This window comes from Betta splendens, chromosome 4 (genome assembly GCF_900634795.4).
Source record: "Betta splendens chromosome 4, fBetSpl5.4, whole genome shotgun sequence".
In the NCBI taxonomy this organism is placed as follows: domain Eukaryota; kingdom Metazoa; phylum Chordata; class Actinopteri; order Anabantiformes; family Osphronemidae; genus Betta; species Betta splendens.
This window is the reverse complement of record NC_040884.2, coordinates 16,667,418-16,692,104: the sequence shown is the minus strand read 5'-3', so window position 1 is coordinate 16,692,104 and position 24,687 is coordinate 16,667,418. Positions and strand designations below refer to the sequence as shown.

The following is a 24,687-nucleotide window of genomic DNA, read 5'->3' as shown; positions in this document are numbered from 1 at the left end:
AAGTTGCGTGTTAGATGTTAAACTCAACATACACACAGGACTGTAGCTGCTTTTATTATTTTATTATAAAATGTAATAATATTTGATGTAAAACATGATACAAAACAACCAACACAAACACAATCAGTTATTTAAAAGCTGGGAAAGGTTTTCTAGGCACTTGGTCAGGTAGGCACTCATAGGCTTCTGACTGTTCTCCGCATCTGCAGTTTGAAGAAAAGAAAAAAAAAAACATTGAATGTGAAAATATAAAAATACCTGAAAGAGCAGCGGCCGATGTTCCCCCATCAACGTGAATAAATGTATACCTTTCTTAGAGATCTTATGCGCCTCCTCAACTCTCAGCCGCACAGATGGACATTTTAAATTAGTCTTGGCCTTTAAGAGGAAATAAATAGATGGATTAGGAAGGGCTGCGTTGGAGTCTGGACGAAGCTTCTTTATATCATCTAGAAATAAAAAGGTTTATAAAGCAGATTCATGGTAGATTTATTCATGTCAGGCATAGAACCAGACATCCCAGGATTTCATTTGACATCACTACATCACTAATAAACTTTACACTATCCAATAAATGCAGCCAGTAAAATAAACTTGAATGCTTGGATGAACTTGTGTTTGTGTGTTTACCCTCTGGTTGTTATGAAGCAATGCCCAAAGAGCAGAAGCGCCCATACAGCGGGTTTCCACCTCTTTACTTCCCAGGCAGGAAAGCAACACCTTCATGGCTTTGTCTGAAAATGAGACGTCAGAAGTGCTCGTCAGCTGCGAGTATCCCATGGGTTATTATCTTGGTCATGTCCTCATACGTCACAGCCATGACAGTTTCACATTTTGCAATTGTGAAATTTAAGCGCGGCCATGTCAAAAACACTTCTTGCGAAACAATTGATTTGTTTTTTTCGTCTGCTCAGCATAGACAGGAAACGTGATATTTCCACAGGAAACAGAAATAATGTTAGACGAGGTCTTCCGCCCACCTGTGCCCACAGCTCCCACCTGCAGCTTGCATTGCATGGGGGGATACAGTGTCTTATTGTCTCATTGGGGATGAAAGTGGAGGAAGTTGCAGAGACTATGCCTCAACCCTACACTATTTGATTTACTCTTTTCATGTTTTGAATCTAGCCCACACAGAAGAAATACTTACTACAACTGTTTAGGCTGTGGTAAAAAAATTTGTCAACAACACAGCTTTGACTTTATCCTTTAATCAGTTCCTTTTCCCCCACATTCCTTCCATACCGTTGGCAATGATGAGTGGCTTGTTGGCAGGGCAGAAGCAGAGGTTGTGAAGGGTGAACAATGCGTTGTGCCAATGGCTTGCCAGGTCTGCCAGCAGTTCCAGGGCTCCAGTCACCTTAAGCACGCTCTGCTGGCCGTCCTCCGCAAAGGAGAGATTCACCAGCAGCCTCAGCCACAGGCCCAGGAGGCTCCCACTAATACTGCCTACGGACGCTGCCTTACCACCACCCACCTTAGGTGATGGCACTGACAGGAAGGCTTGCAGAAAGTTATTCTAAGGAGAAGAAGTGGAGGAGAAACTGGATGGCATATAGTGAACATGTAAACAGATCGTTAACAGCTACTGCCTGGGAAGTGTGAGGAAGAGATGTGGGACAGTGCAAGGAAACCTAGTGACATTTATAGTATTCGCCATTGTAACGCTGTATGACGCTTAAGTTAAATATATTAAACCTGTAAATGTATGTTTCACAGCGAGCGAAAACTGAACTCAAGCAAAGACTCATTTGAATAAGGTTATTACTCATGTTGTGGATATCTTCCAGTAGATATGGTCACTCGTGTATTTCTTTTTAATGGCCTGATAACTCGACACCGTGTGTTGGATTAGTACCTTTTGCATCGCACCTCTGCAGTCACGGGACATGGCCAGGTTTGCCAGGAGGGAGAAGGCGAGCTTCTGAATGGGGCTGTTGTCTGGGGCAACTCCTGAGGCCAGCTTCATGACAGATTGCATCAGAGAGCTGCCTTTTGATCCTGGTGCAACACCAGGGCCGCCGCTGCTGCCGCCACCTCCGCCACACAGAGAACTGCATGCTGGGAGAAAAAAAAGCACCATTAGATTAAGGTCGAAGCTTCCTTTTATTTATCTTAAAGCGAGCTAGCTGGACAGACAGCAACCAAAATAAAGATTGACCTCCTGGGCTACACGCTTGTCTGCCCACTATACCAAAACATCTGTTCACACACAGCTTGACTGGCGTGAGAACTGTCTAGTCAAAACAAAAGCAATGAAGGCATGTGGATGTCTCGTACAATGAGAGAAAGTAATCTCTAAACAGGGTTTATGATTATTACGGTTTCATCTTTTAAATGGTTTTCAAATTTAATTTACACTGAAAGCTTACTGACTGACTAATCTTTACTGTTCTGACTCAGGGAGGGTGGGAAAACACTTAGCTTTAGCCTATGGCTACAAATTCTTTCTACCAAAAGGTTATTCACTCCTAAGTTCTGTCTAGAATCTGCATAGCTTCACGCTGCACATTGGAATAATCAGTATAGAAAGACCTTATGTGTTTGTGGGAGTGTGTTTCTTGCCTGCCACAAAAATATCTGCAAAGATACGTGTTTGATAGATGAAAATAGCAATGTGAATTGAACTAGCAGTGCAAATAAAGCCTTGAATGAAGCAGGCACACGGGAAAGGGAACGTTCAGTGGAAATGTAGCAGTCTCAGGAGACAAAATGGTAGCCTGAGGGTGGATGGTGTAATATTAAGCCTGGCTGCATGCAGCCTGAACACAACCTGCTGTTCCGTTAACCTTTGGGGAGATACTGTGCCCGACTTCACTGATTTCTGGTACTTCACAGCTTGAGCTTATGGGGGGGTCTAAAGCGAGTGAGTTTAGATCAGAGCACATGCACCTGCTGAGGAACCGGTGCCAGTTTGAAACATACACCGTACTAACGCACGCACACACATATTGAAACATTCATAAGTTTCACATAAAACTTCACCTTTTTAACTGATGAAACTGATTTCTTGCACAACGACACCAGCCCCACATCTATGCATGCACACACAAACAATCAAAGGGACCACAAGCACTTTATCAAAGTGATATTTCCCAACTCTTTCCTCCTCATAGTTCTCACCTTTTCTCCACTCTAAAAGTTTTTCTTCAACTCTTTTGCTGTTCTGATTTCCACATTCATAGCTGTTACATTTGCACAATAAAATACCAGAGTCTCAGGCAACACAAGATACTCTGTGATTACCCACATCTGACACCCAGAGCCATGCATGCAGTGAGACAGCCGTGACACTGTGCCCATTGTGGCTGGCAGGCAAGCAGGCCCTGGTCTTATACAGTTGGGCACAATGTTGTTTGGTGGTCACTGGAGAGGACAATGGAGCTCTTAGAGCGAAGTGTGTATGACTCAGTCGGATTGCTAACTGCAGACAGAGGCAATGGGCAGGCGCACAACAGGCACGGTGCCTGCACAAACACAGACATGCATACAGACAAAAACAGACACACAAATGCAAACCTGTGGTGCAGTTGGCCGTATAGACGCACAGAAGCTCCAGCACTGCCTCCATGGCGGGGTCATCCAACAGGAGCCAAGGCCAAAGAGCGTAGAGTGCCAGAATTAGACGAGCATCTGTGGCCACCACCTACACACGGACACACACATACCCACACACATGGGAAAATGTCTTTTAGAGGTGTGATCGTTATTACAGACACATAACTGGCTAATCTAATGTGGCACATGAACAAATCCTGGCAGATGCAAATGCACAGACGACTGAACACAAAAAGTGCTTCCATATTTTCCATACATGTTTATTTAGTCCAAGGCAACTACCAGTGACTGAAAGGCCACTTAGAAAATAAAAACCACATAATAAGCTCTATAAGTAAAACCATTACAGGCTTTAAGGAGCAAAACCTGCTGAGACGGTAGCAGGGCAACGCGCATTTAACTGAATCTCATTTACAGGCACAGAACCAACACTTTGAAGTTCAATTAAAATCCAATTAGCAGTGGGGAATTAAAAGGCAGACACAGAGGCTCACTTTGCATTCATCGTTGCAGTAAACAGCACACCGCAGGATCTCAGCAGTCAACTTGACTTCCTTTAAATAGACATCTTCCTGCTAATAAAGAAGGACAAACCAAAACGTGTTTAATAGTTCTTTTACTGCAACTTTGCTGTTGCAAGTATAAATAGAAATATATAGGAAAATAATCAGAGAGTCAATAGTCTTATTATTTAGTCAAATCTGCTAATGTTTATGAGAAATAGTGGGACTGGACATTTCCATCCAGTCTATGTTGACCTTTTTGCGGTGGAAAGCCTTGCCAGGCCGGACGGACTCCAGGTGGAGGTGGGAGTGAATCTGCTTCAGTTGCTCCACACAGTTGTCAATTAAACCACCTAAGCTCAACAGAGTCAGATGTGACACTATTTGAAGAATTGACAGTTTTGACAAAAAACTCTCAATGACTATGGTATGAAAACGCTAATCTTGTCTAATATTTGCTTGGGGTTTGGAGAATTACCTTTGGCTGCATGATCCTGAGCTGCAGCACTGCACGCTAGCAGTGTCATCAGAGCTTTAGTCGTCGGCTTCTTTAAAGGGTCCTGAAGGGTCAGTTTTTCAAAACTCTAACATTAACCAGCAAATAAGGACACAGGCATTACTACAAGCAACTTAACTTAATCAAAAAGGTGATTGTTTCATTTGAATTGATTGATTTGTCCAAGGTCACAAGAGCACAACTCGCCCACATACCTGTATTAACAGTTCACACAGCTGGCTGGAAGAGGGTCCATTCACAACCTCAGTCAAAGCTGTAGTGCCTTGAGGCTCCAAGGCTGTGGCCCCTATATGCCGATACTTAGTCTCCTGCGTGAAAAGCGTACTTAGGAACTGCAGAGCCATTTTGTGGAGATGCTCGTCTGCGAAAGTCTCAGTCAGACACACACATATTGTTCCTGCAGACAAACGGTGAAAACAAGTGGGAAAATGTATCTGCACACATGGGTTTCCTCAGCAGTTTTCTTTGTCTATTACAAGTGGATGAGTGCACTAATTATTTAGATGTGGAAATGAGGGAAGACACCAGATACCAGACGTTCAACTCTTTACTAGAGTCCTCAGTTTTCTCTGCTTAGCCACTTATCATGAAGATGAGATACTATGAAATTATGTAATGCTACCCTCTGTTCCACCGCAGTCTGATGCACAACTGATTATTTATTACCCAATTTCTTTCTGTTCTGTACCTTAAATGCAGCAAGTTACTATGATGAGCATAATTAGCCTCGTCCTAATATTTAGTCTTCTCAAGGTTATTTTCTATTATGTTTTTACTCTGTATCAGAATTAAATTAAGTTTATATTGCCCAAAATAGATTATTGACTAGCAATAATCCATTATTAAAAAATGTGACAATTTACTCTTAAAAAATATTTGAAAGTTACAATTATGTGGAATGTTACACATGTTACAATTCATTCCACAGCCTAATTTTGTATAAATATAGTTTGTCACTTTAAAACAAGCACATGCAGACACACATGCACAGTATCTGTGTACCTGCAAATGTCCGCCAGCGTCTTCCCAGCGCAGCAGAGACAGATGGGTAGGCTGCTGAGCTGTCCCTCCTCAACAGAGTAGCCAGGAGCATAAACACGTCTGCCCAGCACGCACCAACGCTGTCTCGGGTACCTGGATCTGAAGAACAGAACGTGTGAGTCACAGATTTAATGACACGAGGCAACCACAAAACCACACACAGATCACACTGTGGAGTATCCTGCACAGAAAGTCAGAATGTGTTTTGCATTACAACACAACACAGCTTCCATGTACTACAATTACAATTATATTATATTTAATTTTAATTTAAAGTAAGACTCTGACCAAATCCTGTGATGTCCATGACAAGCACTGCAACCAGAGTATCCAACACCTGTTTCAGGAAGTCCAGCTCGCCAATCAGCTCCTTGCTTCCTATGACACATGACTGTAGCAGCTTAGAGAAGCTGGCCAGAAACTGCAGCAGGGTGACAAGCTAAAAACACACATGCACATGCATTAATCATATATTCATGTGTCCAGATTAGACAAATCTATTAGGATACTTATTATGTTACAAGGAATTGAATATGGAAATGAATATGGTAAGAATGAGTAAAAGCAATTTTGAAGCCAATATCCAAGCTGCATAACAGTGGTATGGTTTCAGTACACTGATATGTATTCCACCCACATGCAGATCTGTAGGAGCCCAGGTGCTGCACTGAAACTGGCAATGAACTGCACCAGCCCACGTTTTTTGTAATAAATCACAACATAATAACAACAACAACAAAAATAAAAGTTGAAAAATTCTTTAGAACTGTCTATCATGGAGTTCCTCACATGGCTCTTGATATCCTCTCTCTCTCCTGGCAGGATGTTGGGTGTCTTCAGTTCAGTCAGGCATTTTTCAATGGGCTCAATATCCACTAGACTAAGAAAGAAAATTAATTATTTGTAGAAGAGCAGCTTGAAAAGAAAATAGCTACAACTAACAATACTGAATAAAATACAGATATATGGTTTTCATTCAAACCACCAACTATAGTAATTAGTCTTATATAGTCAAACTGTAATTAATTATTTTAAACGGCAAGTTGTCAAAATAACTCAACACAGTATCTCAGGACTAAGCTGAATATAACTACCTGTTAATTTTGTATGTATCTGATGTAGCAGTATATATTATTTAGATTAAGATTATTTGTCAGGAATGTTCATGTGCTTTGATTTTGTGGCCTCCCACCTAGACAGCGCTTGAAGTAGCTGGCTCCGTCGCATGGCAGCGAGGGTGAAATCTGGCAGGATGGCCAGCAGGTTAGTCAGCAGGCCACAGTGGGATGTCAGGAGGTCGGGTGTTACCATGACAACAGGTTCAGTGGCTGACGGCTCGCCCTGTCGGGAGTCTTGGGATGTGACTGAGTTGGTGGTGTCTGTGTCACTTTGGCCTGTGAGACACATCAATAGGTAGCTAATAGAGAAGCCACACCAATGGCTCACACACTGTGGAAACCGCATCTCTGAGACTAGAGACACTGTGATCACACAATCAAAAACATCAGTAAGGGGAAATAAGAATGTTCTAGATTTTAAATAACATACTTTAAGCAAGATAAAAGAAATACAGAAGATGACTATAGCTACAACTACATCTGGCAAAAGTTTGGTGTCTCTAAAGAAGGGGAATATATGCAAAGAAATAAAAGCTGCACTGTGTGTGACAGCAAATACATGTGTACACATATATTCTAAGTTTCCATAGGGGTTAGTAGTTACTAGCAGTACCTTGGGCCAGGAGTCTACTGGCAGGGGTATCGTCTGCGATGCTCAGTGGAGAGAGAGCCTTAGGAGTGTTTGGCCCAGAGCTTCTTATCTGTAATCGACACCATGGAGATGTGAAGATTTAGTTGATTTAATGAAGCTCTTTAATTGCCTATGTGTGTATTTGAGAAGGCACAATAACACTGCTGACCACAGTGCTGGATGTGGAGAGGGAGCTGGAAGGTCTGCTAGAGTTGACAGTGGATGCTGGCAGACCACATCTCCAAAACCACAGATAGTTCTCAGATTCTAGACAAGCATATAAACACAAAGAAAGAAAAAGACCAAAACAATCATGTTTTGATTAAATTATAATTACACATTATAATTATTAATGTACATTATTACTTTCTGCATTCAATCAAATAGGTAAAAAAAACAAGAAACACAGCCTACCCACGGAACTGCTCTCCTGATGACTAGTGACACTGCTACCTCCAATTTGTATTTGAAAAGTATACCTGCCACGGTAACAATTGGAAGCAGAGGCTGCTATGTGCTCGAAGTACTGACAGTGGTAAAGAAGTGCCTGGAGCGCTGGAAGACCCACCAGAGACACCCCAGAGACCTCATCATGGACTCGTGGGTGCTGATATAGGATGAACACAGACTCAATGACTCATCTTACACCCAACAATAATTATAAATTGTGAACATCACACTGAAAAACAGAACAAGTAAGGTGATAAAAGCATAACAGAGCGAAAAGGAGTAAAATACATGAAGTTAATACATTTGTCAAAATCATTCAGGTCAATAGAGGACTAGAACAGAGCACACGGTAAATGTATAAATCGGTTTCAAATCAAATTTTTTGCAAGTATAACTACTTCCTTTGGTGCACAACAAGCCTCGCTTTTAAAGACCAGAATAAACAAAATGTACCTTGATACACCCCTAGCATACAGCAGGCGATAGGAACAGAGTGAAAAGACAGAGAGAGGCAGAGAAAAAAAACACTTCATGGACTATAAAAGCTTTTTAACTAGCTGGCAGAGCTGCTGACCTGCCAGTTGGAGTCCTTGGCCTCTTCTGCGTTGGCAGGCATCGGCATCACCAGCAAGTTCTGCAGGATAAATGCAGCCTGGACACACAACCCCCCACCCACGGCAATAGGCAAACACAAGTTAGCATCAGCAACAGTGCCATCTGGCTGCATTTGGCTGGTAATACAGAAAAGTATAAAAAGACCGTTAATACAAATATAGAACAGAACAGTAGTTCTAACATCGTACCTGTCTGCGGACCATGCTGCTCTCCTGTTGGTCCAAAAGGATGTTGAGCAACGTGCCCCACAGACCTCCGCTGATGTTCTGACAGCTGGTGCACAGAGCCTGACACCCGCTGGGCACAGAGGACAGAGAGGTGCCCAAACCTAAGCTGGCAAATCTCACCTGACATGAGAGGGGACATATACATTTGGATTATGTTTTTTTATTTTAAAATAGTTAGTAATAATTCTTAAAATAAAGTGAATTTACAGATGGTATGTACCTCTTGATCTCTGTCCACCCATAGGGGGATAAGCCAGGCCAAACCCATCTGAAAGGCACCAGCATCCTCAGCAGCTGCCTCAGTCCCCAAAGACCACTGGGAAATGAAGTCCTAAGGCAGAAAGGTTTAGATACAAAAAATGTTTTTGATGTATTTGCACAAGATTTTCCTAATCTAGTGTGCAGTACAGACAATAGCAAAATAGTTAGTCTAACTACTTTTGACACCTACCCTTCCCTTACTCTGAGCCATCATCTCATGGGACAGATGAAGCAAGCAGATGGCAGCATTCTTGGTCACACCTTTTCCCATGAAGGACATGGAGTTGCCTCCCCACTCCACATAAAATGAGGAAATCACCTGTGCAAGACACAGCAGTTCCTACACGTAATTGTTTCCCACCCACACAAAAAGCTAGCAGATCTGTTTGATAGCTGGATATATTCACATGTTGCTCCCAGCTTGCGTTTGTCACTTGAACACTGAAGACAGAGATAGTTGACTGAACAAACAATACTTGTTTCTCAGCTAATGATTGCTGTATGCTTGTCATGCAACTCGCTCCAAAAGAGAGCTAAATACAGCTGAGACTAATTATTTTGCTTTGATGTGTCAACAGGATGTGGGACTGCACTGCAGAGCAGATGAAGTGAGAGGAGCCCAAGGCCTGTTGAGCTTTAAGGCCCTGCAGTGTCAGGATTATCAGACGAGAGGTGGGACATAGGGCTGCAAACGCTGTGATAATTAAGTTAGATACATGTATCTGAACAGTATAGGAAATGTGCAAGTCACTGCAATTTGTAGTCTTCAAAGAAATTTACTTTCAGTCTTCACGTGATCTTAATTCATGCCCTCAAAAGCCCCTTGGATACCAATAAAATGAACAGACAGGTGAGACAGGATAGTCTATTCAGCAGGGGGCTTCATTCCCAAGTAAAAATACGGTTTTGGACACCTCTGTGCTGAGGACTACTGTGCAAGCTGCTCTACACACTGTGTTGTGTTACTGTTTATAAACTGTGAAACAACTGAACAGATGGAATAGGGAAGGCTGATTAATCTCATCAGTATCTTCACAGTATGGCATACCTAATCAATGAGATATTTGCCTATTGCAGTTCATGTCCCTTAACCATATTTTGCTAAATTTTAATTAATTCCTTAGAAAGTAGTTTTTCCACTTTATTCATTTCTGTCGGCAGTCTTATTTCTAGAGAGAGGCTAGGAGGTGTGCATATGCACACACAGAACTTCACACTGATGCCAAAGCATGCCCTCACACAAAGACACACAAGCTCACGCACCTCTAACAGCCCACTGAGATACTTTGAGCAGAGGGTGATAGGCTCCAGATCAGGGCAGTGGGCGCTCCAGCCAGGCTGGGCAGTCAGGCCGACCATGCCCTGCAGCGTTCTCTCCAGGCTGGGAAGGCCATAGAAACGCGGGGCGTCAGAGACCCGCAGGCTCTGAAGCAGACGCACTGCCAGCTGGCTCTTGAAGGGCCCGGCTAATGCCAAACACAGTCTGGACGAAAAGGAAAGGACAGAGTGAGAAAGAGTGAGAGACAAGTAAGGCAGGGAAGATGCAGGAAACAAATGCTGACAATTAACATGTCAGATGCTTATTATTAAACCTGTGGCGTTTTGTGGGTTTAGGGGTGTTTTCACATTCTATCCATCATACAATAAATGTTATAATTATAATTTCTTCATTTTGTTTTTTTATGAAAATACATCATGCACAACATGTCTGGTAAATAATGGGTGCTTGAAGATAAAATGGTTTCTGTGGCCTTAGTTAATAGTACATCAGTGGGCAATTCTGATGATTACCTTGATCAGGTGTGTCAGTTTTAGCTGCTGACTGACTGAACACACCTTACCAAGGTCATCAGTAGGTAGCACGAAGAGGTGTGGAATTGCCAATCCCTTTATTAGTCAATGCACAGTTATGATCGATACACAGTTTTCACTGTATTTGTATGGGTAGTCATCCTACCTGTCCGTAGTGTGTCTTAGTCTGAGTATTAAAGTGTGAAAGAATGTCGTCAGTTCTCTCTGAATTTTCTGGCTGAGATGGTTCTTCAGCTCCTCTACTCCCCCTGGACTCTGTGTTGAGATTTGAAGTGGCCAGTTAAGGAGGGACTCCTCTTGTGCAACCTCCTGATGGATGAAACAAAAACATGTTCTGTAATTATTTTAGATTGCCTTTTAATGTAGTAATACATTTCCTCTAATGTGTCTTTGTTTAACATCTCATGAATGTGATCTTTTCATGTTTAATTTATATGTTGTCATTCAGTGGACTGCTGTGTAGTATGATGTGTATGATGTGTACTGTATTTAAGAAAACACCTCCTTCCCTCACTACAACACTCATGTAGGATTTCTTAATGAGCAGCACACGCTGTGTTGAGATTTAATGCAAGTGCGGGGAGTGACAGATGTTCCTGAAACAGCTCCGTAATTACAGAAAAGCCTGTGCAGAGCGGAGCTGCTCACCCCTACCAGGCATTCAATCTGAGTCTGCTTTAGTTGCCAGGGGAGGGCTTATTGTTTACACACACATTAATGAGAAAGCCAAGGTGAGACTGATTAAATCCTAAAAGTAGCTCTCTGAACTAAAACAGTGTAGTGATTGTTCTCCTCAAGCAAAACTATGAATCTAACGTTGCATCTCTGGGCTCAGGAAATCTAGGTTTTAGTTTTGAGATGGTACGCTGTGATGTGTTTTTTTCTTTCCTGAGAGTAATTTGTTTCTGTATGTGATTTATCAAAGCTTTGAAATACAGAATATAAGTCTTTGTGTTAGAAAGGAGAGCAACTAACCTAAAATTATTAGGTGCACCTGTACACCAAACAAAAGCTATAGAAAGGAAAATGACTCAAAATCTTTTAGTGCACTAATGTTTTACTAGAGAAGTAGCTGTACCTGGTTGAGAAGCAGCTCGAGTATCCAGCGCAGGTCCTTATCCTCTGGGTCAGGTGGAGACTCTGTGTGCATCTGTTTGAAGTATGCATTCAAAAATGCAACAATGCCCACTAGCAACCTCTCATCCTCAACACAGGCTGGACGCACCTGAAGAAATCTGCCGGGAGGATGAGGCAGAAACCGTGACAGAGGAAAAGAAGATTGTTGAAAGGAAAAGAAATATTCTGAAGTAGAAGCCAGACTTCTGTGCCTTATCTTTTTTATTCTGTCATAAAACATTGCTTCCTTGTTAAAACAATAATATTACATACCATGTAAATACGTACCAACCAAGTATCAGCCATGTGCTGATAAGTAATGCATAGATTTGGTCAGAATATTGATGTAACACAAATAAAATGAAGTGAAAATAAAAATGGGTAGTGTTTTATGAGTGGATGATGATGGAATAAGATATTTCTTTCAACAAATGTATGATATAGTCTTAATTTTTCCTTTGATGATCCTACAATGCATGCACTTCTAATTCAACTCAGTATACCTGGTCAGGGCTTTCCGCCAACTGAGGGAGTGAAGGGTGTCTCTGCAGCAGTGGGTGGGGATATGAGGGAGGGCCATTCTGTCGATCAGCAAATAGAGGCTGAGCCTGGAGAGAGCGGAGGTCACTGAACTGTGTCCTGCTGCTGTGACAATGGCCTGGATGCAGTCTCGCAGCGCGGTGGGAAGGTACACTGCCTGCAGAGACAGAACCTGCGCTTCTGTCAGCTTCAAGTCAGGATGAAATCTGTGGGGAACAAATTGGAAAGGGTAAAAGAAACTGCCTAGATATTGATGTTCTGACAGAATGTGTGTGACGTCCTCAGAAGCATATTAATGACTGCATTAACAAACATATTTGATCATCAATCTAGAGCAATGAGACGCCTTCTGAGAAAGGCATGCAAGTGTAACACGCAGATGCAGCTACAATCAGTGAACAATACTCAAAAACTGCCAAATGATATAATGAAAAGAAGAAAAAACATTAATAATAGGTTTAGGACCTGTACATATATAGCAGAAAATAACAAGTTCCAGCAGACACTCTCTAAATTGTAATAACCAACTCATCTTAAACAAGTGCTCATCTCCATTTGATTGCACTGTAGTAATTTAGTTTTAGGCAGATTGATAAAACTATGACATGCTTTAAATATCTTGGTCGCAATCAGGCTGCTTAAAACTGTGAGAGACAGTCTCATTTGTTTGAATTAAATTAAATGAAGACAGATGAAACACAAGATGCGAAGCATCTAAAACTAATTCTTTCCCACTAAAAACACAAAGGGGTAACATGCCACTTTTAGGTTAAAAGTGTGACAGAATTATTGTTTTTAATGGAAACGTGTAACAGAGTTAAAGGGAAAAGAACCGTGTCAGACTATATGAAAGGAAATATCCTACTCAGCAGTTGTAGTAGAGTCGCCGAGCAGCTCCTCCAGGAGGTTGCCTATCCCAGAGAACCATGCAGTGTTCCACGCCACCTGCAGGGCTTGACAAGTTGGGGCAAGGCTCAGGAGGTCAGCAGACGGAGGCAGGACACAACAATATGGGCTGACAGCGTGATGACTCGCTGCTTGGAACGGGATGTTGTAGCTGGACAAACAGAAAAAACGCTGTTTATGTGGTTTGTGGGCTGAGAGCAGTCATCTCCACATCACGCATCACCACACCTTACCTCCGTACTACTGGCAGCGGCAGAGAGAACGATGCAACAGACACGTCTGCGCTGGATGTGTCAGACCTGATGGGTAAGAAACTGGTAAAACAAAGCTACGTATACGTTGTTATTAAAAACTGGCTTAGAGAGGCGGAAAAAACTCACCATACTTCAATGCTAGCAATCTCATCGAATAGCAGTAAAGTCATCAGAACAGCAAATTCTGTTCCATTACCTTTGTTCTCCTTCAGTATCAAGGATGCTGTAATGAAGACACATTTATCAGAAGTTATCAGGTCATTTGTAACATATGAAATCAGCAACATGTTGAACAAAGAATCTCCAAGAAGTCAGAATCAAGCGATTGTGATATGATCTCTGATACTGATGTGACAGATTATGCATTTAAATGTTGCGTTTCTGTCTATCCCTCCAGCTACAGCCCTGGTGTAGTACTGGTGCAGAGCTCCACAGCAACAAGTTGCACCATGCTAATGTGCCACTTACTACAGTGTGACAATGTGGTTACAAGCTATGCATCAATGGCTGAGTTGCCATCGTTTTGGAGAATGTCCCCCCAGTCACACAGCACAAAGCGTATAGCTGTTACTTAATGAGTTGTCTTGTGAACGTACCCCTGAGCAGTGTGAGGAGCAGGGGGCTGCTCTGCGCCAGGCTGTGCCTCAGAGATGGATCAGCATACACCAGCTTCCTCAGGATACATACACATGGCTCCAGCAGACAATCAAAGCTCTGGGGAGAACAGTGACATACGCATTCTGTGTTTAATTGCAGGGAAAACACAACCGCACACATTGTCTTTCTGTCTCTTGCTGCTCATGTCTCACGCATAACAAATGCGCAGAAACTCTTTAGTGTCACTTCACATAAGCAAAGCCCAAATTTAATGACTGTACAGGTTACAGGCGATGGAGTGTGGGGACAAACACAACCTGCAGACATCCTGCTTACACAGAGACAAGTCATCCTCTGTGGCTCTTTTCCTCCACCTCCATGAAGCCAGACATTCTGGACGATTACCCGTTAGCAGCTTCTGATTCAAGGCCTGAGAATGATCAGCAGACTGCAGTAACTTGAGGGCAAAAATCACTGCTGACCAGGGCCTGTCTGACACTATTAATACAGGCCATTTCATCTTTCTATCTTGCATGCCTCAGTGGATTTCCTCCACATCCCCTGGCAACTCATGCACTCTCATGAGCATATACGAGTTTACAAAGAGGAGCATGTATGCCTGCATTTACAAGATACAGTTTGTTTTATTTTGCTACAAATTTGTTCAGAATAAATCTATTATGTCTTTACCAACAGGGGTTTGTACCTTGTTCCTGTTTACACTCTCCGTAATGAAAGAAATAACTTTGTCTGTTATGCCAAGATTCTTCAGCACTGGGTGCATTGCTGTGTCTGTGGGGAGGTAAGAGAAGAATTCAACATGATGACAATAAACACCTGCATTATCCTCAGCTATTTGCTTTTCTTGCCTGTCTGTCTCAAATGGTGGAGGGAAGACAGAACCTCTAGTGCAAATAGACTAACTACAGTAAAGCACTACACAGCAATACTAGCTACACAGAACAGAAAACTTTTCACAGACCAAACTACAGCAACTGGGAGTAGTTCCAATGTTAATCAGATTAAAATAAACTGAATGGCAGATATTCTACAAAATAAACTGTAGTGTAATACAACATAAATTTGTCAAGAGTATTTTTCAAGAGTATTTAAAGGCAACTCACTCTGTAGCACTACAGACAGCTGCTCTGCCGCTGATCTTCTCAGTGACATATCAACAGTGACTGAGGACAGAACCGAAAAGAGCTTCTCCATCAGCTCCACCTGGCCACAATTATTAAGCAAGTTCTTAATTTGGTTTGTACACAAATTTCATGCAAATGTGTTTCTTTCTCTGTACTCAGATTTATACCTTGAGGACAGACTTGTTGCTAGTGTCCAGTGTGACGTCTGCAGGGTTTCTCAGACAGTAGAGATTAGGAAGTGATGAGATTACTGATTGATCCAAGTCTGGCCTGGGTGTTTTGGCTTCATCAGAGATGTTTAGGTGGGGAAGGATTTGCTGCACAGCTGCTATTCTCACACTGCATGGAGTTAAACAGAGATATGGAGTTATACATTTTATCACAACAAAAATCCCATTGACCAGGTACAAATTCTTTTATTCTTGTTAAAGTGCAGTTTTCTGATTAAATGCTTCTTTTTATTTGTATTTATATTTATATATGGCTTAAAAAAGACTATGGGTTGTGTTTGGCAGAATGGACAAATCAATTAGTCAATGCCAAAATTTACCAGAGCTTAGCTCCTGGCCAGTGTCTGGTGTTAATTTTCATCTCCATCAATATTCATAGACTGGGAGTGAAAAGCCGTTTGGTACAAGCCTCAGAGCATTTAGTTACACTGATGAGAGCAGCACCTGATAGCAACAGACAATGGTAATATGTCCATCACAAGTGCTTTAAAGCCAGATATCCAGAATCTTGGGGGGGGTTCTGATTCGAACAACAAACTTCACAGAAACAAAACATGCCACCAAAGCCACACACACACAAAGACCAGACTCACGTGGGATGTTTAGTGAAAAGGAGTCGAAGGGCAGCTTTCAGCTTTATTTTACTTGGAAACACGTCACTGGCCTCGTCTGACATGTCACTTATCAGAAGGACACAGTTTCCCAGTGACTCATCAGTGCTAGCGTGGCCCTGCCACACACACACACACAAATGTCAGTCTGAACAACAAGGAATTCCTGAAGTAGCACAACAGTAAATAAAATATGCATCGCTTTGATTGTGGGTGGTTTCATTTCGCCTCTTGTTGACATGGTGGGCCCATCTCTGAATGGCCTCCATGAATTAAATCATACTTGACAGCCTAGTCAAAATCTCATGTATATTCATGAAGTATTTCCAGATTTTCAGTTGCCTGAAAGTAAACAATTAATAAAATTTTGTTTCTTTCCAACCAAAAAGGAAACAATATAACACACAATATGTAAATGAGAAGATAACTAAATTGTTCTCACTGGCAGCTCAATAAGCCATTTTTATCGTCCAAGAGAGCTAAAATTGCACTTTTGATTGTGAGGAACAAGAGCTGCCTCGCCCCGCTCTATAAATACAACGTATTATCTCCTAAACAACATGCTGCTTTATGAGTTCTGAAGTACAAGTACAACACAGCCTCTACAGAAAGCACAACACCTGTAATATGGGCATGACTGGGTAAAGTGCCTCAGTAAATCTGTCCCAGGATGGCGCTGTCATCATTAATCGTCCCTTGAGCAGGAAGAGCAGGATATCCTTGGCAGCAGCATTCACCTATAGATCACAGGTAAACTGCTGAATTCACAAAGGCACTGTTGACAAAATGTTTACAAGCAGGTGCTGAAAGTGACAGACTACCTTAAACGTCTAAATTACATGACACTGCTGAAGCCTGATAGTAAGGACGGCATAACTGTACATACAGTGAAATTAAAACACACAATAATCACATCACAAAGCACAAGATAAACAAACAAGACAACAAGAAAATAGCCAGAACACTGTTACGCTACTACAGGTACTCTGCAAGCTACACCAAGACAACCTACCTTATCTGCAGAGTCCTGGAGACCAAAAGCACTTATTTCATACAGCACCCTGTGGTGAAGAAGAACGTTGACTCCACTGCAGGATTCTGGTTCCTGTCGTGACACATTCTGGATGCCAAGGCAGTCCTAGGGGTGCATGTAATCACACCAAAGCACATCATAAATTATCACTATGTTCTCACACATTCATGCATACAAGACCTCCGATTCACTTTAGATGTAGCCATTCTCTCCTTCGGCGCTTAGTAAAATTAATAGATTTTCAAATGTCAAGTGTTTTTTTTATAACATGCTGTCAAAGATCTGACATTCACCCATCTTTAGCCTATTTATTTACAGACCCACATTATTGCTGTAGTAGATTTTAGCCATGAACCTGTACACTCATTTGAACGCTGACACTCCATAAGATGGCTTGCACTAACCTTGACCAGGTTTAAAGTGCACTGGTATGTTTCAGTCTTGACAGGTAGTAAAGGATGCGACAGCAGCTTCAGAAGAAGTTTTTGACTCTCTGTTTGTAGGAGGGGACTGGCATGATCAAACTTCCACCTAATGAAGAACAGACAACGTAGTATAAAATGTTTGACATCTAAAACGCAGAATATCCATTTGCAGATATTATAAAATATGTCTTTATCTCACAGGTAAAAGCAGATTTTTACGCATTCCTTGACAACAGGTAAATGCTGGTGAAATGGAAGGCCACTTATGGCTTGGTCTGCCAGCTCCAGTAACTCCAACCAATTCTTTTCCCCCTTATAGTAAAAATACATACAAGTTAGACATGACGTGTATTTTCAACATTGTTGGCTGTGCAGGTAAAAAAAGGAGTTCATACCTCAGCTTGCGCATCCTTGAGGAAATTGCAAGTGGATTCCATCCAGAGGGCAGCACGAGTCACTCTCCTGTAGAGGTCATGGTTGTGTGAGTTCACCTGCTCCAAGTAGGCTACTGCTGTCTCCTGCATGCTGGGTAATAAACATCCCAATGATGTGTCCAAGCAGAGGTGGAAAACAGCAGTTGCAGTGCTTTCAGGAAGATTGTCCCCAGCCTGTGCATGGACAAGCACCACATTTCTTACTCCTTATACCCCAATATAGTAAAAACGTAACTAGATTTTGCCACCGAATCAAACACACACCTTTTCAGGAGGGAGGATGGTCTGCAGCAGTTTCAGGGTGAATATTGCAGTGCATATATAGGCTATTCTGTGATGAAGCTGTGTGCTTCGGGGAATATCTACAGAATAGCTGCGATGATAGTTGAGGATATCGCCCAACAGCTCCATGCAGAGTTGTAGCTTCTCCTTCTGAAATACACACAGCAAGAGAAATGTAGACAAAAGCTGAACTGCCACACAAACACAGGCAGATGTACTCACAGTTTGTGCTCAGCTCTCAGACACACGCCAATGCACAGCTCCTGGCTGTGAGCCAAAGGAAAAATTCGTTCCAGGGGTTAGGAATTGAATGTAATCAGATTTCAGGGTTATTTTGGGATGAGATACAGATCCACCCAATCTCAGGATGAATAAATTGGAACAATCTATTCTGAGCCACTTTGTTCTTGAAGTAAAAATTTAACAATAGATGATAAACACCAGCAGGGGGCAGTAAATGCCCTGTGCATTGCTGTGGCTGGCGTGAACGGTTCGGCCCATTTCCCACAGGAAAAAACCTAGAGGTCTGGCACACAAAAGCTGCTCTCCACATAAAGATGACAAAACAGTTCTCAGGCTGCAAGGCTCTGGGCATGTATTAAACAGCAGAGGGCCACAGGGGCCTGGACTTGACAAGTGTATAAGTCACCCTGCAGAGGAACACACTCTTTAAACAGTCTGGGAGGATAACAAATGATTCTGCATGGTAAATAAAAACACATACCAGTTTAACACAATCCACTGGGGGGACAGTATGCACATAACAAATGAAGACATTTACTAACTCAAAAATTCTATGCTTGAAAAAGCCCAGCGTATTTTATATACGTGTGAGTTCTTTGGAACCAATACGAAGCCTTTGTAATCTTATATTATTCATTCAGTTCAATCACATGCCCACAGTTCTTCTTGACAGTTGAGTACCATATGCCTGTGTGTCTGTAGCAAACTGTCTGGTGGCCAAACCAGTTCCCCTTTTCAGTGAAGTGTATCCATTCATCTACATAAGAGGCTGCCATGAGTTGTGTTTTGACTTGCCAGCTCCATCCCCACCAGGCTGCAATCGTCCCAGACCAGCTCACAAACGCTGTCCCCAAGCAGGAGGACGGCGTCACACAGCAGTTCCAGAACATGATGGAACACATGCGACCCCTCTGAGAGATGAAAAAAAGAGAGAGAATGAGAGCACGAGCATAAGAGATATTTCTATGTCAAAAATCAAATAATAGCTGATATTACAGCATCAATGTAGGTGTGGGAATACTTGCAATGACTAAAAAGAGAAAAAGACAGTGACCAATGATTTATATATTTCCAGTTTCACACTCTGCTACGAAGCCTACACTGAATCCTACCTGTCTTAAGTAGTGGGATGGCATGCTCCATCGTTGCAACAGTAAACTGAGCCAAAGTGAGCTGCTGAAACTGCAGCTCCAGGACATCTTCTACGCCCAGTTCAGGAAGCTCCACATGGGCCACATTTGCAGGTGACTGAGGCATCTGCCCAGGGGTCTGGGCTACAGCTCCACCTCTATGTGAACTGCCACTGCATGAAGCACAAATAAATTTATGATCTATGCTTGGACCACTCAAATACAAGGAGTGACGTACAAGCTGTATAGGGACGGATCATAAAACCCGAGTATGCCATCACAGGAATCAGAAGTGATTTTAAAACATTGCACATCGGCCGCTAGAGGGCTCCTTGTATTATTCATATTAAAAAAAAAAAAAGAAAAAAGATAAAAAAAACCTACACTGCCCTAAATCATTTTATCTTCTTGTGTGGGCTGCTGGTGTCACTAGCAGTTCTGACTATATGAAAGCCACTAAAAATTATAGAATTCTAATTAAGCTCCAAGCAAGGTAGACAGACCAACACAATCCTATACTGTGTGTGACAGAAGCCAAAGTAATTAAATACCTGTCTTCTTTTAATGTTTTAACTAAAGACGGACAAAGACATGCATTTGATTTTGCAACTGTATTTAGTTTAGTTGCACACACCTGTTGGAAGCTGCATCTCCATCTTGACCATCTCCCCTGGCTCTCTGGCCTGTCCGCCCCACTACAGAGGGACGGGGAGAGCACTCTGCCACTGGGGAGGGAGCCTGAGAGCGTTGAGTTCCCCGCACATCCTGGGAGTAAGAGAAGGACGAGTTCTGGGATACTGGCTCTACATAACCACCCCAAGAGAGACAAAGGGCATAAGGTTGTATTATAAAGGAGAGGAGTCTTAAACCCATTTCAAGTCATAAGTCATGCTACTGTACCTTGCTTTGTGGAGTAGAAACCTGGATCTTGATGAAGACGCAGCCTCCGCCTTAGCCCTGCACACAGATGTCGCAAGCAGGAAAGAACCTGCACGTGAAGATACCTCCCTTCACCTTTAACTGAACCCAGCCTCAACAGCAACAGAAGAGTCTGAAACAGAATATGGTATCAGAGGTGTTAAATTACTGTGAATCAAGGACACGGAAAGGCTTATGAAGGCATCATTAACAACCAGTAAGTTACAATTAGGATGCCATCATAATTGGCTTTGTCGCTTGTGAGACATCCCAAGATGTTTAAAAAAAAATCTAAAGTACCTTAACAGAATACAAACTCTGTGATAGAAAATTTATAATAAAGTTGGTTAAATAAAAAGGGCAATTGGAATTAAATTAATGAAGCCGCAATTTGTTCCTAGTTTAGATTTCCTGATCCATGGAGCAATGATGTCATGTCTCTAAATCCAAGTCTTTTAATTCAGCTTAATAGCTCTAGCAAGTCAAAGGAGGGGCAAGTAACGCCACGAGAAGGAATCGTCTTAAACAGATTCCTTACTGATGATGAGGCTGCTGGGTGATATTATGCTAATACCACTCTAAGACTGGACATAATATCATGCATCATACAAAATAGTAAGAATTCACAGTGGTAAAATGATGTCTGCTCCAATTACATGAAGGACTCAGGTTACAGATACTCCAAATACTAATGATACTAATATCACAAAGTGCACCCCACTATTACAGAGATCTATGGAGATAAACTGAGTTGGTAGACTTCAGGATTATAATTGACCCTCTGCATTTGCTGGACAACTGGAACCATTTTATGCAATATATGATATCAAACACCTTAAGAGGAAAGAACCAAGTTCCACCAAGGACCGCCACTTTATCCAATAGGTATGTTATGACCAAACTATACCCTATACTAGCAATCTAGCACTTACTCAAGCAACGTAAGCCTCCAGAGGCCTCCGCAACCTCCTACAAGATCAGGGCCACAGAATTATAAATTGGTGCATTGTTCAAGGACACTGTGTGACAGGTCATTATTTTGACAGTGGGTAGCGTGGCCATCCTATAAATCCATTATGGGATGGTTCCAGAAGACACTCAAATACAGTTCATCTAACCGATGGGATTAAAAAAACTTTATGAATGAAGTACATAAAGTAATGGTAACAATAAAAAAACAACTCTAAAATGTTTTTAATTGCAAATATTTTAAAATGGTCTTTTTTGATCACCAACATAATTTTCATTAAGTACAGTACTTAAACTGAAAATAAATACTGCCCCTACAGATTGGTAGACAAATCATTCTTTCCAAGGATAATGGTGCAACTGAAGTTAACTCAAAGTGTTAACTACAGTCTTTACAGATTTGAGATCAGTCTAATCTCCATGTTGGCACTAAAGTTCTTAAGGGGAAGCCCATGGTAGTAGAACATGTCATTCACGTCACCTGTTACAGCGTGGGATAAAACCTGCACCTGCAACTGTGGCTTTATTTGTTACATCAAGTTTGAGCATGTAATCTCTACTCTGCTCTCAACTCTACAAATACATTTTTCTAATGTGTGCAAGTTTAAATACAAATTCATGAAAATGTACAATTTTTTAGTAGTATGCAAGAACATGTTTAATAATGGTACCTTTACAATACTGGGCCTCTGTAGAAAGATCTCAGCAGGAAAGTCCAGCATGATGACATCAGACAGTAGTTCACACGTGGTTAGCAGCAGCTTGGCGTTGCTACTTCTCAAAGAACTATTTCAATAATGAATGAAATGATTAATACAGACTTATAAACAGAATTGGAAATAACAGATTAATACATGAAGACAGATTCAAAAATCATGTTTTTTGTCAGATTTATTTTCTTTAATAATTGTAAAGAGCTTTACAGGTTATTTAAACTAGACACTGATTATAGACTTAACTACAGTGACTCACCTTTCATTGGAAGAAAGTATGTGTCTGTCTGTGTTTGTCAAAGTCAGCCATGGAAAAACAGAAAACTTCAGACATTTCACAGACTCATGCACTGTAACACACAAAGAAACGCAGGTGTGAGACTACATTTTAAAGACCATGACACCAAAAATGTCCAGATTATGTTTTCAAAAAACAAGTACCTGCTATCTTATGAGACTGTACATCTTTACGGACTGGCCCTGAACTGTGAAAATAGCCCATTTTAGAAATGTTTTCGGGTGGAATAACTGCAGGAGTAAAACAAAGAAACGAAATGTGTTTAAATAAAAATGAATTTTTATCAACAAATAAATATAAACATTTGATCTCAGACATCTGAAAGAACACCTGTTGGGGGTGTGTTATGCAGTTTGTGTGTGTAGGGCAGAGGATGACTGGGGAGCAGCTCAGGTAGTTGGAACAGCTGGTCCAGAGCTCCACTGATGACAGCTCGTAGTCTGGGCTCCACATTAGGAGAAAGTTGTGTGAGGAAGTCCACCACCCCAACATCTCTCAACATCTGGGCTGCACTAGGATGCTTCAATGACAAAATTATAAAAGGAATGGTTACTACACAGACAATATCATGTTAGTAGATGATGCATTCTGTGTTTTCTACCTTGGACAAAGTTGAGATCAGCTCTAGCACTTCTTCCTGCATTGGCACCTCCGGAAAATTGAACCATTCCAGAAGATACACAAACAGCATCTTTTCCTGGACAATGTCCGAGATGGAAATCAGGGAATGGTCCAGCTTACATAACAGGCTCTTCAGTGCTCGAACTCTTATCTCCACCAAAGAGTGGCCTGGGGATTATAGAAAACAAATAGGCTAAAAAAAAGAGTTAGCGACGTTTTGTTTCTGCACCAAGCTAGTCAATACTGCAATTAATGCTCAATATGGGTGACGTGAAAGTTCCGAAAGTTAAAAGGCTAGTAAAGTACTGAAGTGAGAAAAGGCTAACATTAGCATTAGGTGCTCAATTCATCTCTGGCTGTCACTGTAACGACGTTATGCATTATAAAAGAAAGAAGCAAGTGAAATAGGCTGTTGCTATCACTAGCTAGCATCCACAAGCTAATATTAAAGTTTAGGTAAGTTAAAGAGAACTATATGCAGCTAACGTTTCTGCACACCTATTTTCTTTATAAGAGAAGACAACTCCATTTCCGATGTAATGTTATAATCCGTCCCCGTGTGTGAAAGGCAAGTAATAAACGCTGGACTTGACCGAAGCGCCCTTATTTAGTGGCGACTTGTCTGCCAGCGTCATGTCAACAACGTCTGCCCGGTTGGTTTTCAACGACCGCGCCAGCGTCACTCTACTTCCGGTAGAGGGGCGCGCTGCGTACAAGAGCGCGCACCGTGGACGCGCAAATCTGAAGTCGCTTGGGCTCAGGATCAGTTCCACGTGCCTCATGTTTCTCCATAAGTATATCATGTTCAGGCCTTTTTAAATTTTATGATTTAAATATGATTTTACCTGAGTATAGCTGATAAAGGTCACCTGATGTGATGTTTTGCTGAAGATGATAAAACTTCTATTTAGCTATTCTAGATATTCAGTTTAGCAACATATTACAATAAATCACAATAACAAGTGTTTATCACGTGGCTCTTTTAAAGTGTTAAACAGCAGAAAATCGTTCCTTGTGTTATACACTGTTTACAATGTATTTGTGTCCTGGGATTTTACTGTTCAAAGACATGTTTAAATATCATTAAACGCTTTTAAAAAATCAATTACAGTTATGGGACCCTATTATTAAATTAATGTTAAATAATATTAGACTTTATGTGTCTTTTAATAAAAGTGCACAATTACGTTCATACACTGTGTAAGTTGATTTACTTGCATGAGCTCTCACACTTAGATGTGACGGGGATATGATCAGCCGACAGGGTGATAATTAACTAAGTTAGCAAATGATAATATGGTATGATAATAATATAATCACACACCTTTGAAAAATTCCAGGGGGATTTTAGCCCATAATTAATTTGGGTACGTACTGTTTTTCATACTGTGATCTAGATTCTTAGTGTCACTTATACAAAAGATTCACTTTAGTAATGCATCATCGTTTGCGACAGCTGCATGTCCAACAGAAGTTCTCTTTAGAGCAT

General features: G+C 41.5%; 1 protein-coding gene across 1 annotated transcript; it reads right to left on the bottom strand.

Annotated features, from left to right (window-relative positions):
* Positions 1–41: 41 nt before the first annotated feature.
* Positions 42–23,879, bottom strand: rttn (rotatin). Its single transcript, XM_055508247.1, has 49 exons — positions 23,697–23,879; positions 23,179–23,366; positions 22,908–23,097; positions 22,721–22,807; positions 22,539–22,629; positions 22,238–22,352; positions 20,580–20,730; positions 20,314–20,482; positions 19,662–19,852; positions 19,345–19,460; positions 18,289–18,456; positions 17,986–18,198; positions 17,790–17,902; positions 17,570–17,696; positions 17,145–17,270; positions 16,753–16,869; positions 16,115–16,251; positions 15,459–15,630; positions 15,271–15,370; positions 14,853–14,938; positions 14,146–14,263; positions 13,676–13,772; positions 13,529–13,594; positions 13,255–13,446; positions 12,353–12,595; positions 11,812–11,968; positions 10,879–11,042; positions 10,185–10,404; positions 9,112–9,240; positions 8,881–8,991; positions 8,622–8,780; positions 8,393–8,470; positions 7,783–7,975; positions 7,538–7,635; positions 7,351–7,438; positions 6,812–7,013; positions 6,409–6,499; positions 5,908–6,058; positions 5,581–5,718; positions 4,773–4,975; positions 4,540–4,645; positions 4,317–4,414; positions 4,053–4,133; positions 3,520–3,646; positions 1,859–2,061; positions 1,246–1,519; positions 631–734; positions 309–378; positions 42–203 (listed from the first exon to the last, which is right to left on the bottom strand). The coding sequence occupies exons 1-49, from the start codon at positions 23,725–23,727 to the stop codon at positions 124–126; spliced, it is 6,729 nt and encodes a 2,242-aa protein (XP_055364222.1). The 5' UTR covers positions 23,728–23,879; the 3' UTR covers positions 42–123.
* Between the last annotated feature and the right edge of the window lie 808 nt (positions 23,880–24,687).

Bases quoted from the DNA above. Each gene is read 5' to 3' on its own strand.
- rttn (XM_055508247.1), bottom strand. From the start codon at position 23,727: ATGGAGTTGTCTTCTCTTATAAAGAAAATAG. The intron at 13,595-13,675 runs GTGAGTTTTTTC...CTTACCCATCAG, and splicing joins ATTGCTAGCATTGAAGTATG to GTCTGACACATCCAGCGCAG. The intron at 4,976-5,580 runs GTACACAGATAC...GTTTGTCTGCAG, and splicing joins ACGCTGGCGGACATTTGCAG to GAACAATATGTGTGTGTCTG.